Source organism: Marmota flaviventris, chromosome 9 (assembly GCF_047511675.1).
Source record: "Marmota flaviventris isolate mMarFla1 chromosome 9, mMarFla1.hap1, whole genome shotgun sequence".
NCBI lineage: Eukaryota > Metazoa > Chordata > Mammalia > Rodentia > Sciuridae > Marmota > Marmota flaviventris.
In genome coordinates this window covers 105,412,309-105,427,388 of record NC_092506.1, presented here as the reverse complement: position 1 = coordinate 105,427,388, position 15,080 = coordinate 105,412,309, and the positions used below count along the sequence as shown (strand labels likewise).

The 15,080-nt window shown below is 42.8% G+C and overlaps 1 protein-coding gene across 1 annotated transcript in view; it reads right to left on the bottom strand.

Annotated features, from left to right (window-relative positions):
- The window catches only part of Tecta (tectorin alpha), a 67,034-nt gene extending 53,543 nt beyond the window's left edge, over nucleotides 1–13,491 (bottom strand). Inside the window, exons 1-5 of the mRNA XM_027930635.3 lie at nucleotides 13,428–13,491; nucleotides 10,114–10,247; nucleotides 7,198–7,485; nucleotides 3,334–3,471; nucleotides 2,834–2,999 (exon numbers count right to left, since the gene is read on the bottom strand). Coding sequence (XP_027786436.3) covers nucleotides 2,834–2,999; nucleotides 3,334–3,471; nucleotides 7,198–7,485; nucleotides 10,114–10,247; nucleotides 13,428–13,491 — 790 coding nt within the window. The remainder of the gene's footprint in view (nucleotides 1–2,833; nucleotides 3,000–3,333; nucleotides 3,472–7,197; nucleotides 7,486–10,113; nucleotides 10,248–13,427) is intronic.
- Nucleotides 13,492–15,080: the final 1,589 nt, after the last annotated feature.

Genomic DNA, 15,080 nt, shown 5'->3' with positions numbered 1-15,080 from the left:
TTTAAGAAATGTAAATAATGTCACAGCATGTGTGAGGCCCTGGGTTCGATCCTCAGCATGGCAAAAAAGAAGAATGTCGTACACCAGGCATCACTGGTTGTTTGAAAAGAGTTGGTTAATATTTCTCAAATTTTCATAAAATTGACTGTCTTTCAAACCACAGAAGGCTACGAGCTTAATTCAAGCAGAAGGATGGGCGCCTCCGGAACAGTCCTTTCTATACGTGTCCAACGGGAACATGTCTCAACAGGCAATTATGTTTTATGCCTGGTGAGAATAGTGCCCCCAAACGAGATAATAGATTTATTCACATTCCCAGTTAGGTCATACACATTAGCCCTTAAAATGGGCCTTCAATCCTCAACACTGTTTGGCACTAATTCAAGGCTGCATATATTGTAACAGCCTGCATTCAATATCATTTCCACTCTCTGCTTTTTCAGGCTTCCAATAAATGAGAGGAAAATGCCTTTGAATAGAGGAGGTTTGGACCAAAAGGTAGACTCTCCGTGACAATTTTGTTTGTGAAATGATGATATAATAAACCAGTTCTATGGAATTGCATCTCCTGCTATCACCCAGGCCAAATTCTAATCTCATTAGATTGATATACATTCAGTGGCACATAAAAATGCACAGCAGTCTGTATAAGGATATTGAATTTGTCCTGTGTATGAAACCAAAACCCATAACTCAGGAGGAAAAGAATGAAGTTGAAGTGGGGACTTTGTACACAGCTGGCATCTGACCAACTCCATGGCTCTGCAAGCCAATGTTTTCCATTATCACAGCATTTCATTCCCAAGACTCAGGTGAGAGGCTGTCACTGGGCACTTAGGTTGCAGATCCACAGCCAGTCGGCAGCGTGATGCTTGGACAAAAGGAAAGAGATGTTTGGGTGAGAGTCTATAAACTGTCAGGCTTTGGTTCAGGCCAGAAAGGGGAAAGGGATGATGAGGTATGGGGTGAGTCTCTCTCCTGGACCTAAGTGAGGCTATAGGAGGGAAGGGGGCACTATCTCTTCCCTTGCAGGAGGGAAGGGGGCACTATCTCAGAACTCCTGGTGAGCTTTGGGCCTAGATTTTTTCCTATATGGTTAAAACTGGCCAAATTCCAAAGCTCTTTTGTATGTTCACAGAGTCCAAAAGGCAAGGATGCCCAGGCAGGCCGTCTTCACACATGACCTCACCTTGGGGCAAAGGAAGGGGTTTGATGAGCCTGACCACAGTGCAGGGAGTGGCATTTCAGACCATGTGAAGATGATTTTTCTGAGTGTTTAACAAATTAAAGCTGAGTCAAGAGGTAGGCTGGAGCTTTTTCAGGGCTGCCAAAACATGTAGGCCATGCTTTCTACCCAAAGAGGGGAAGAGACCTCCTCATTCCACATCAGAACTTTCCTAGAGATCTAAAAACACGTTTCTAAAGGTCTTCCTCTGTTTCTACAGTACCTTGTATTTGGGTCTCTCACGTCTTACACTGTGTCACCATTGTTCTTGTGGCTATCATTTCTACCTTTTTAGTGTCATGGAAGTCTATAGTATCTTGACCTGTATAAGGGAGGGAGTATATCAAAGACTCCATATTAAGAAATGTAATATTGAGTAAACTTAATTTAAGAAATGTAAATAATGTCATAACATGTATGAGGCCCTGGGTTCGATCCTCAGCACTGCAAAAAGAAGAATGTTGTACACCAGGAATCACTGGTTGTTTGAAAAGAGTTGGCTAATATTTCTCAAATAATAGAGTCGCTGGCACTCACTGGAGCTCTCAAGATGTTCTTTGGAAACTTGCAATGGCTGGCTGGCTGGCTGGCTTGGTGGACAGATGGATGAATGGAGCTGGAGATGGTGAGTGGATGGATAGGTAGGTGGCTGGATAGATGGGTTAGATGATTAGATAGATAGAGTAGATGGGTAGGTGGATGGATTAGTGGGAGTGGATGGTTGCACAAATGGATGGTGAATGGTTGGATGGATAGATGATAGGGACACATGGACGAGTAGGGAGGGCCCAATTTTCTTCCACTAGTTGCCACAGCCTCTACTCCTGGAAGCAGAAATATTAACAGAAATCCCATTTTCTGAATACTTTTGAACACACAAGAGGCAGATATCTATAAATGGGGATGTTCCTGTGAGAGTCCAAGGCTATTTTGCACATCCAAAGAGGTCTTGAGAGTTCAGAGAAAGCTCCAGACTTTGGATGACCATGTAAAGGAAACCCACTGAGGTTCAACTACAGCTTGTTCACAGAGACCTACAGCCAACTTTGATTTTCCCCAAATTCCTGCATGTTTTGCTGCTGCTGGGAAGATTTAAAGAGAAGTTGACTGAAAGACTATGCTACCTTTTCTTTCTTTCTAATTGTACTAGAAAGTATGGATTTACCCCTCTCCGGGACTTGGCAACACTCCAAGACCACCCACTCCTATGGAGCTACAAAGTGCAGATGGCAGAGTAAGGAGAAGAAAAATTTAAACGGCGATGGCAACAACAACAACAAAAATAATGTTAAACAGGAGGGTTCCCTTCTGTCCGTCGGCCTAAGAAATCACTCAAGATCTGGGTCCACTTTGGAGTTGTTCAGAACTGAAAGCTGCGTTCGCACCGCAGGCAAGGACTTGGAAAAAGCCGCAGCGTAGCAAATGCAGAGTTTCAGCTCCCAGAGTGATGAATGTACATGCTAAAATTACCTTGATCTCTATTACCCAGCTGAGAGATGTCAAAAGAGTAAGGCATCCGAATGAGGCCGCCCCCATGGCTGAAAAGCCTGCCTGTCAATCTAAACCAAACAAACCCTGTTTTGCCATAGAGAACAGGAAATGCTTTACCCCTAGAGGTGCAGCCGTTGGCCGGGTCAATTTCCTTCCCGTCAACTTTAAATGCCCAGCGGCCTGGAACATTGACATTTGTGGTCTCTTGAATATTCACAATCTCAGGGGTTCTTGAGCCTGGGAGGCTGAAGAAATTGGTGAGGTTTCCACCATTAAATCCTGCCTGAAGCACAAAAGGAAGATAAGACTTTTGATCACATGCACCACCTCTGTTGGTTACCTGGTCCAGTTATCTTACTTTTCAAATTTAGCACATCTGAAACCCAGTCACCCTCTCCCCTAGACTCCCTGGGGCAGCCATCCAAGGTGCAAAAGACCTGCCTAGTTCATCCCACCCTCCAGGTCACGTAGCAAAGACTAGCCTTTCGTCCACCTGCACGATCACCAGCATCTCTAGTTAAAAGCTGTTGGCAGGACTCTGTCCAGGATGCTGAGCAGCACAAGCAGGGATTGCTGTGGTTTAGATGGGCGGGATGATGACATGGAGAACCACCTACCTGTGCCATCACTCCTCCAAGACCCGTCAGGGGGTCCCCACCACTTGCTGTGCCCGTGGTCCAGTTGATTTCATAGTAATTGAAGAGCGTGAATGTATAGGAGCCATCAGACACCAGGACAGCCTGGAAGGTGTTCACCTACAGGAGGGGATAGGATGGTCTCACGCCACTCCCAGGAGGTGCTTTCCTCAGGGACAGCTCCTCTTACTAAGCACACCCACCACTGGTCCCCCCACCCTGTCCCCAAGCAGCTCAGAGCTGTTCTGCAGCCCGGCCCTCAAGCTCTGCCTTCTCTCTGAATTTGTTCTCACCTCCAGTGGGAAAAGTGAGACATGTGGGATGGTGCGTCTAAAAGAGAAATTGCCTGAGATAAACCTGGAGTCTGACTCAGCGCCCAGCTCACATCTCTGTCTTGGAGCAGACAGAAGATTCAGAGGCCCCGGCTGAGCCTGTGATATTAGAAGAGCACCTATAGATGGCAGCATGAGAATAACTATAGGCAGCCACAGAGCCAGGACGGGATGCAAATACCTGTTCCCACAGCAGGGTGGGTGGGAGGGGGAAGAGCCAGCAAATGCTAGTCAGTGGGATTAAAATGGTCCTCTGGATTGTGCTCTCTCCATTCCTGGAAAACACATCTTGACGAGATGTCTCCCCTTTTTAAAATGGAAGTTGGAAAGTGGTTTTTAAAAAGCACTTTGTGGGAAGAAATTGCTCCTCTAATTGAGCATTCATGTATTGCTCTCTATCTGTAAAATCCTCAGTGCTCATTTGTAACTTAGACCAATGTTAAGATGGCCAATGTTTTTGGCCCATTCCCATCGTTTTTTCCCCCCTTTTTCATTTTGGAGGTGCTGGGGATGAAACTCAGGTCCTCATGCGGGCTGGGCAAGTGCTCTGCTCCTGAGCAGCACCTCCAGCCCCCATGCCCACCCTGTAGCTAAGAAAGCTGAGGACTAAGGGAAATAGTTCCTGGACACTTCACGGTGACCCTTACATTGATGATGGGATTCAAGCCAGAGCTCCCAGTCTATCAGTGCACTGTCTTTCCATGTTGTCTTAATTTTAAACTTTCTAGGACAGAGATGCTATATAAATTCAAACAAACCTTGCAACGAGTTCTCAGAAATAAGCTGTAGCAAATTCTGTTTTTTACTATTTCCCTTTCCTAATCCTCACCCCTGATTTTCAGGAAATGCAAATAAAAAATAGAGCTGAAAGCAGAGGCTGCATTGACCTTTTTCTTTTCAATTCTAGCCCTTTCTCCAGCTTCCTGATACCATCCCAGTTAACATTCTGTCCAACTCAGAGGAAGACCCAAATCCCTATCGTGTGTAATCAAACTGGGGTAGAGGATCTTGGAAGCCCCAGATCTCCCCATTCTAGAAGGTCCCAGGGAGGGGAAAGGTGCAAGCAAAGAAAAGCCCTTTTAGTACAGAAAAGCTTTCTCCTTGAGCTCTGGGCCCGCCATAGCCGATGCTGTCTATGATAGAGCTGCCCAGGTATATGCCTTCATTCTTTGACTTCCTTTAACAAAAGAGGAAAGTAGGACACAAAAATGAGTCAGCAGTCAGCTCAAGGTTGCTAAAAGGTCACTAGTGGGGTCAGGTTCAAGAGGCAGATGCAAAGTCAAGGTCACATGAGGACTAAAGTTATACCTTCTTTCAGAGCAGGATTCTCCTGCAAAAGTGAATTCCTTCCCCAAAAATGAAGTTGGAAATATCTGTGGTCCAAGCAGCTCTTGAGAGCAATCTATTTCCCACCCTATAAGTCACTCCAAATCCAACCAGCCATCTCAACAGCACCCTGAGGCTAACTGTATCGCATGCACACCAGCCCCCACACACACTGTCGCTTGCCGTCACATACCCCTACACATAGACATTTCTTTATTCATATAAAAACGTTTTGGATTTGTTTCAGTAAAAACTTGTTTTTCAGTTCTTGAAAAACCCTTTTTGCTTCAGAGGACTTCCCATGATGCCTAGAGGGGACCCCTGAGGAACGAGGCAAGGATTTAGTGAGTGGGAACCCCTGTTCTGCTTTGTGGAAGTTTTTAATTCCTTTTCTTGCCACTTGGGCAAATTATTTCACCTTGGAATAGGAGCTAGCACTTGGGGGAACATTATTGTGGGGTTTAAATGATAAGTCAGAATATCTTCTTACAGAGCTGGGCATATAGGAAGCCCTCAATAAGTATTGGTTTTCCTTCCTTGAAGTAAACATGACCCCTTCCCTTTTTACAGGGCTTCTATGGCACTATCTGCCTCTAAAAAAAAAAAAAAATCTCTCAAGCCAGTGTTCAGTTGGCCTGATGATCCACGTTCCTCTATGGAACAGGTGGTGCACTTTTCAAAGGGAGGGATGGATGGACACTTGCAGCTCTAGAATGAAGGCATATACCTGGGCAATTCTATCATAGACAGCATCGGCTATGGCAGGCCCAGAGCTCAGAGCACTCAGATGTTTCCTCATTTGTCTTCATAGACAGAGATCTCACCTCGTTCAGAAATTCATTCCAAAGTACAAACCAGAAAGTATCTAAATTATCTTGCCATTTTTATTGCCAATGGAAGTTTTTTGGGAAAAAAATGGTGGTCAGCATTTGATGGGCATTCCTTCTCTTGTTCTCCCCCACTGACACTAAAATTTATCGATTGCTGGCATCCTACATTCTAATGCTGTAAGATATGAGACTTAAAGGACATAAAACATCACCTGAGGAGTCGTTAGCGATCCAGAACATGACAGAGGGAAATGTATGCTTCTTTAGAGGTTATTTCTAACCAATGCATCCACTGTTTAAACTTGTGTCTTTCTGTTCTGCAGGACCTCTTAGAGATAAAGTGCTCTGAGATGCTCTGGCCAGAAAGTGCTAAAACACAATGTGCTCATTGCGTCGAAGCTACAGATTGCAAGGCCAGCACTTTTCAACCTCTCTCTAACTTGGGAGTTTCTGTTTCACCCCTAAACAATTGACTCATTGCCAAGGAAGTGGGAAAACAGATGGAATTAGAAATAATTCTAAGAAAGGGGAGGGTAACTTTTTTAGCTATCTTTGCTTACTGGAAACATTATGCAGTTGAAGATGCATGTGTCTGCTACTTCAAAAACTTCCATTGTCAAAGTCACTCAAACGAGCTGCAGACTTTCCTGAAAACCACATTCTGTCCCTTTATGTAGAAAGTTGATTATCTCTACGATAATGCCAGCGATAATCTTTCTTATTTGACTTTTATTTGACTGCTCATTTGGGATTTCAGAGCAGATGTTAAAACTTTATTCATGAAACGCTTTAGCTGCCCACTCTAATTAACATCAAATATGAATAATATCAACCCTGGTCACAATAAAAAAATGTCATAACATAATAAAATGAGCCAGGTCATTTGTACCCAAATCCAGCACCTTACTTATCTCTTTCTACCAGATTTTATGGAGCAGGGTTGGGGGAGGAAATTATTGATGGAGAGAAACATTTTGTGCCTCTGGCAAGAGAAAAAGACCCTTGAGGTCCTCTGGATCCCTTTATTATGGGACCTGGTATAGGTCTCAGTGCCTTGATCACTCTACTGCAAAACAGGAAGGCCACCTGCTGCAAGAACATGGTTGAGAGACTCTTTTAGACATTCCTAATGAATTGTGATTGGGCTGACACATCTTCTGAAATATTACAGCTGACTGGACTGGTTCACTCTGATATTTCCCTCTGTTTCCTGGAAAGTGGGTGGCAAGACCCATTAGTTTAACTCAAGTGAACTGACATTCCTCAGTTCTACCAATTAGACTCCTTCACAGTAGTGAAGATGGACAAGAATTAGATGTCAGAATATGAAGTGGAAAGTGGAAAATTTGAATTATTACAGGTGTGGTGCTGCTGCCTCCATAAAACGTGACTTCCTCCCATGTCACAATGAAAACCCAAGTGGCAGAGAAGGTTGCCATGTCTTTGAAGTACTTCCTGATGTCCCTGGTGGCTCTTTTCAAGATGACAGGGTCCATGGTCTCTCTGTAATAGATCTCGCCTCGAATTCCATTGTGCACGTCTGCCCAAAATGGGGCAATGAAGGCCCTCCCATCCGTCAGGGGAAAGGACTCCGGTGTGAACTGGCTCACCAGCACATTGAAGGAGACAACGCCGTTGTTATTGACCTACAAAATGAGAGAAGTGTTGCACAGTGGATCTGAAATCAGGACAACTTCAGTCACAAACGAAGATGGACATTTGCCTAATTGTATGAATGGAAAAGACTTCTCAACGACTGACTTAAAAAACTCAATGTCAGCACCATGGTCCAAAGGAGAAGATTCAGGGCATACACACTGGCTTTCTTTCACTTTCAGCTTGTAGTTAGCTTTGTTTTTTTATTAATAATCAGTCTCATTTTCATGGTGTCTATCCTATCTCTATTGGCACTTACCAAATAGTACTCGGTTGTGCCTGTATGTGTGTGCTAGGCCAGCCTGGGGGCAATGTGGGTAATAAAGCCAAAGTCAGAATGACAGATTTGAGATAGAAAGGAAAAACAAAAACACAGAAGCAAGTTAAATTTAAATTTGAGGAGCTTGATATTAGTCCTTGATTCTTATTTTATAACAAAAGAGGTAAGTCAGAGAAAGATAAATCAAATATTCTTTCATCGAACTCAGATCTCAGGATGAACCACGTCCCTGCTCTGGAGGAGAACTTTAAGACTTCTATTGATGTCACTCGGAACTGTGAACTCAGAACACAGACAAGGTTAAGACCTCCAGATGTCCAATTCCATTCCGGCTCTTATAGTTTGATAGCTTCCTTGTACAATCACTGCATAAAAATTGAGACATGAGTACCTTACATTATATATGTAAATGACTTGCTTACGGTGATTTCTTCATGATTTGTAAATGGCTCAGCCAACTTATGAAATTACAAAACCTTACTGCAAATCACAAGTCAGTAGGTTTCCTCGCACAGGACCTATGAATAACCCAGCTTCTGCCTGCCTCTGAGGTGAACTGATTTACCCAGTGGCTTGCGTGGCTTGGACAACAGAACATATAAGACAGGAGTGCTTACAGCTGGGTAAGGAAGCCCTGGGGCCATTTTCCTTTACATTTATTTATTTAGGTTCCTATTGATCAAATAACATTATGAACATTAATAGTGACCCACAGACAAGGGATCTGCACCTGGGTAAGCGTACCTTGTCACACCTCGGAAACAAGCATATGGGGTTTGGAAAGAAGATGGAAAAAAAGCAACAGGGATGTTAAGAGCCTCTTGTCTTTGAACAACCCAGAGGGTGGCAAAGGACTACACTACTCAATGACCTAGAAACTCAGAATAATTTACCCTGGAACAAGTCTGCCCCAAACGATGGTTTATCCTTTCGCAAGGACAAGAATTCTTCAGGCTTCTTGCAGCATTGTATAATGAAGGGGGAAAAAGAGCTTAACTAAATACCTTTGTTCTAGAGACCTGGGAAGCGAAGGCTTCTAGAATGGAAGTCCTACACTCCGTCTCATCTCCAAAATCAGGTCAACACGTTCCAAAACTCACAGTCAGCTATTACAAACACAGACTGGGGAGGCCCTGCTGTGAGCAGAGCATAAAAGGCATTTCAGGATGCCAAGAGCGATGTGTTTGCTAGGGAATAATAGGTGTAATTAAAACACACAGACTCGCAGAAGAAGCTGGCAATGACTCACATGTGTTTTGATTATATTCTATAGTTAAAATCAGTGGTTCTCAAACTTTTGTGAGCCTTGGAATCACCTGAAAGGCACATGAAACTGGATTGTCAGGCTCTCCTCTCCAAGTTTCTGATCCAGTAGGACTGGGTTAGGCCCTGAGATGTGACATTGCTAACAAGTGTCCAGGTGATGTTGATGCTACCAATTCAGGGTCAACTGGTTAGGCGATAACTACCAGCCAGGTAATGGAAGAGGGAACTGTTTCTGAGTGGGAATCAGCCTCGAGCTATCCATCACAAGTTGGGAAAGTAGAGGTGTCAGATGTGCAGAGGGCCAAAGGTGGAGGTGCTCAGAGTCCCATTCGTATCTCTGAGCAAGACACAGAATAGGATAGGATGTGGTATAATCTACATATGGCTTCTTTAGTCCTTCAAGGCCAAAGATAGAGAAAGGCTCAGCCACTCTGCACCTTCCTCTTGATGTGCAACAATCTCAGCAGCTAAACCAATGATCCAAAAAATAGCCTGAGAATGCAGGTGCCCCGGGGAGCTCTGACAGAGAAAGTTACCATTTCTGAGTGCAGGCTTGACAATGGGACCCTCTGGCATAGGTATAGACCCAATGAGGGTGGCCAATTCTGTAAATGACTCTTATACGATAGTTGATTTCCCCTACTTTAGGCTCCAACTCTGCTTCAAATTGGTTGGAAGCCCAAGAACAGCAGGTACCTAAACTTTTCACACCCCCAGAAGGGAAAGAAAAATGATATTGCTCCTATCGTGGTTCATTGTATCTTTTTATCTTGTCGAGTAGCAGAAATAATGTTCATGGCATTGGGGCCTCTGCTTCACTTCTGTGTTTAATCACCCACAAACACAATTTATTGCCCTGTATACTCCTCTACTATGAACATTAGCCATTAAATATACCTTTGACTTTCTTAATCATAAAACCTATCAGCTCATGAAATCTCAGAACGTGTCGTTTTGGCTGCCAATAAATCCTCCATTCCAGAGCCTTGGGAGAGGGTATTTAACATGCTTTCCTTAATGACAAACAAAAAGGAGAGCCACAGAGCAACAGCTGGGCTGCGTCTCCACTTACATAGACAGTGCGGTAGGGAACGCCGAAGAAGAACACCGGGATGGCCAGCTTGATCTCAGATGAGCTTCCGTCATCTACTTTGGGGGTTTTGGTGTCATTCTGCCAAAATGGATACATGAGCTCCCTGGGCTGAACTGTCAAGAGACATGGTGATTAGGCAGATGGCAGCTCCCTCTTGGTTATGCAAGCTACTTCCCTCTGACCTAAAGCCATCTTCTCTGAGTATGGCTTCCAAGCTAACCTCAGGTCAAAGAGCCTTGCCTTTCATCCTAACCTAAGCCATATTCAGGCCTTTACCTTCTGCCTCTGGAAGGTGTCCATTTCTGTGAACTCAGAACACAGACAAGGTTAAGGCACCATTTCTCCTTAGAAGAAAGCATTCGGTGCTCTATTCCTAGGCTATGGTGCATTTTGAAGAAAGCAACGTTGAGAACCGGCTGGAAGGCAGTGAAACCACACTGCCTGGGGCTGTCAGAAGCCACTAGGTCTGGCATGGTCGGGAGGCCTTGCCTCTGGATGAGACAGCAAGGTGGAGAGAAGGTAGTATGGCTGTGGCCAAGAATTCTACTATCATGTCTTTTCCTGAAAGGAGTCTCCTCCCTCCTGCCACACAATAGAAAAAGAAGATACCAGAGCCCAGAAGGAAGTAAACAACAGTTGGAACCAGGACAAAAATGAGAGGAGAGGATTTGTAGTAACTGGCCTGTGAATGACCTTGATTGAGGGCTGGCTCTGAGAGGCTCTGTGCCCATCTCCTGTTCACAAAAGGCAGACATGGGATCTTCTGAGCCCAGGGAGGATGGGCACTTGAGAACTCTCTGGAGAAGAGGCACAGGGCTCTTCCTCACCCTCCTGGTTGAAGGTGAAAGTCACCACACAAACACATAGGCCCCTCCTGTGGCAGTGTTACCACCTCCTTGGGTACGTGGCTTATTTCTTCTATGTTTCCCATTCAAACTCTTGCAAAGTGTGCCCTGGTTTGGCAAGAGAAATGAGACAACTTCCCCAGGGTCTATGTTACTAACAACAAGGTCCAATTGCATCTATGAAATTATCTACATTTCAGGTCTCTTTTCTCTGCCTCTGACCTTTCTTCTCTTGAATAAAAAATAGAACAATGAAACATCATCTCTTTTTTCCATTAAAAAAAACCGTTTGTAGTTTTCAGGGGCAGCAGTCAATCCATTTTGGACTTCTGGCCTTCGCTCTTGGGGTTCCCACTCACAGCCATCCAGAGGCTGTCCCTTTCATGCCCATTGTCACGTCAGGCCCTCTTCTTGGGAAAGTCCCTGTTCGGCACTGATGGAGCCGATAGGATTGTGAGCAACTGGCCAAGGACTGTGCTGCTCCTTTGGGAGTCTGTTAGTGAAGAGACAACAGCTCACGGACAGGAGCACACAGAGCAGCCAGAGAGCAGCCCAGAGTGCCAAAGTGCCAGCCCCCTAGTTCTGGAAAGGGAGCAGGAAAAGATCAGCCTGGACCAAGAGCTGATCTCTTTCTGAGGCTCACAAAGTAGGAGAGCAGAGAAAACTAGCCCAGTCATTAGAGTATATGAATTATTCCCCAAACCCCAAAAGTTTCAGGGAAGCCAACCAAATCTTAACCTGTAGGAGGCACTGCCAATAGTTTATCCCAGGAGCACTGAGCCAATGAGCCACACTTGATGTTACAATCAGTACTTGAAGCCGGACCTTCTAGCTTGCCTATTTACATAATAGTAATAAATTCTAAATTCCTATAAGATAGGGACTTGGAAAAAACTTTCTTTATAATCCCTACTAAAATGTTATGCACAAATACTTCCTGAATTGGAAGGGTGACAGAATTCCTCAAATAAAGAGCAAAAAATCAAGTCATGCTATGAATTTGTCTCTCATGGGGAACTTTTTAGGAATCATGCCCAAGTATGAAAAACAGCATTTAACTGTGTTAATGGGCTCAAATTCACCTTGAATTATAATAATTTTCCTGGAAAGGTTAATTGGCATTTGGGGCAGTGTTGGCCAATTTGCCTAGGATGAGAAAACCTATGAGCATTCATGGAGAAGAAAGAAACGACATGGAGACTGTTCCTAATTTCTCTGGCTGTCCAAAATGTGAAGTGAGTTCCAAATCTCTTCTCTTCATGAGTGATTCTGACTAGTTTGTGATTTTGAACAGGAAAGAACAGACAGTTGAAATTTTTCAATCTTAAGAAGATGACAAACAATAAGGGTATCTAATATTATAAATATTCAATAAATACTTGTTAAATTAAAAAAGAATGCTTAATAAAAGGGAGTAGGTTTACACGACGGCAATTTCCATCTCAGAAGCCATTATTATTTTTTTAATTATATAAATAAATATAAATATCTATTTGCACATATATACATCTGTTAGCAGCATGACCTATCAATAGTATCAGAGTTTGTAAAAGAAGGAATATTCTCCACCTGAAATGGCTGAAATGTTCACAATAAACATAACTATGTTTTCAGGATTCTTTCTTTCACCAAAGAAAATCTGTTTTTGGAGTAAAAGTAGGAGGTTGGAGTCAGCAGGATCATTGTGGGGTTTACATGTTATAGCTATTTCAATTCACCCAACCTTGGAAAAATGTTGGGGCCACACATGGTCATAAAGACCTGTTCACCTAAGACTTGTGACCATGCACCAGCTGAGCCAAACAAACATATCAGCAAAATAAAGATGCTTTAGAATTCTAATCATAAAAGTTCAAGATCTATGTGCAGTGCCCCATTTTTCTTGTCTAATTTTTTTTTAAAAAAAACTACAGTAAAAAGAAATATGTGTGGACTTTCACTCACCCGGGGCAGTGCTCAAAGAAAAAGGTCAGAGAAAAGAAGGAATCACAGAGGTGATAATTGTCTTATTCCACTTGCACTTTTAGATTTTCTGGCCATGACATAGCTCACTGATACACAGTCACCAACATCAGTGACATTGTAACTTCTTAATTTGGGGCTAAAATAAATATATATATTTAAAAGTTTCTAACACAAGTTAAATGCCTTTATGGAAATAAGTGATCAGGTAACTACTCTATATTCTTTTAATAGAAATAGTTTGCATTAAATAACTTCTTCACAAATTGTGTTCTAAGTTAAATAATAAAAAGTGAGAATATAAGTGAACATCATTCAAAGTTAATGTACTTTACTCTCGACAACAGAATTTAATTTACATTTTTTCTCATTGTATCTGTAGACACATGTACACCTGCCCTTACAATCATGGTTCCAACAAAAGTGTCTCTTTATAAATTCAAGAGCATGCTAATCGAGAGCTTTATGGAATTCTGTAGTACTCACCTTGGTGCTGTACAAGTGCGAAGATGAAAGAGACCCAAATTCTAAGTAATGATGAATAATTCATCCTGGAATTTTAAAAAGAAAAAGAAAAAAAAATCCCCAGCTTGCCAGAGTAAATAGAACACCAGGTGTGTTTGGTGGCAAATCCCAAGACACATCACAACCATCATAGAACAAATTCACATCACAATATCAATAGTTCTGAGTCGGGTTGAAATTCCCTGAAGGCTGCAGGTCCTCCCAAGTTCAACACTTTGTGAACAAGTTAGACCCCAGAAGAAGCCATCTGGAAGTGCAATAAGATCACGCAAATTGTCAGGTAATTATACAGGACCGAGGAGAGCAGCTATGAGTAAAGGAAAGGTTCCTAATCGGCAGCTGATAAAGCCCCGGAAAAGAACACCTAACTCCAAAGGGTCAGGTCTCCAGCACACAAACCCCAAACCTGGCTTTCCTAATTTTCACAAGGGCTTTCCATCAGGATCAAAGAAATGTTGGTTAAGACACCATGCATTTCTACAGGTAGGAAATTTATAGTTTGCCATTACCTTCTCAATGATTTGGAGCCAACCCATCATTTTACTGACCAGATTCAGGTGTTGTCTGAGACTCTCTCTACCATCTTTCCATAGCAAAGTGAATGATAACTACATTGGTAATCAAAAAGAACCACACCAGGGTTGCTCTTTGGAATGACAATAAAGACAGAAGCCAGCACACAAGCAAGTAATTAGTTCCAGCAAGTTAATTAAAGAAAGAACATTGCAAAAATGGACATGTTCTCATGTTAGTTTAATCAGTTCAACTAGCGGTTTTGCTCTCAGGGGCATGGATGGTGTATGCTGCTCCACAAAGCTAGGATGCAAACACACATGTAAGCTCCAACTTAAAACACACACCTGCACACACCAAAGTGTGTGGCCAGCCTCTGAAATTCGCTCCTGACAGCATTCTTACAGAAACTTATCATTTGAGATTTTCACCATTCTTCAGTCAAACTTTCATGAAATAGCAAAGAATTCACCCTGTGAGATTTTTGTTGTAAATCTCCAGTTGTCAAGTACGCACGTGGAAATTTGCAACACATATTAAATATTAGTCAGTTTTGCTGAAAATGGCACAGAACTTCAGTAGAGATACACACATAGCTCCAGTGGAGCAGGTGCTATGCAAGTTTAAGACATGAGCTCTTAGGGAAACAGTAAGCAGAGAGCAGGAACGGAGGATTCATTTAGATATTCGTATTTATGAAAAATGTCACTAACCTGTTCTGTAGAGACTGGAGGAACTGAGTCAGAAATATTAAGCCAAATCTTGGTAAACCAGGAAAAATTAGGTAAAACAAGAATTCATGTCAGTTCTCCTCAACTTGCTGCCAATTATTTCTGATTCCTGAAATGATGCTGAATCCCGTACTCTTAAAACCAAAAATTCAGTTAGTTCTGCGCTAGAGTCAGGGAAGTGTTGAGTTGCAATCAAGGTTTTTTTCTATTGATTAAGAAAAAGTAAATCTAAAGATCAGTTTCAGGATTGCGTAGAGAGGTCCTTTCCTTGAAAAACTAGATCTTTCCCCCCCGCCTCTTAAAAAAAAAAAAAAGTAGATTCATTTGGAAATGTCAGATACTTGGAGCTGAAGCCTTGGTTCTTTCTGAT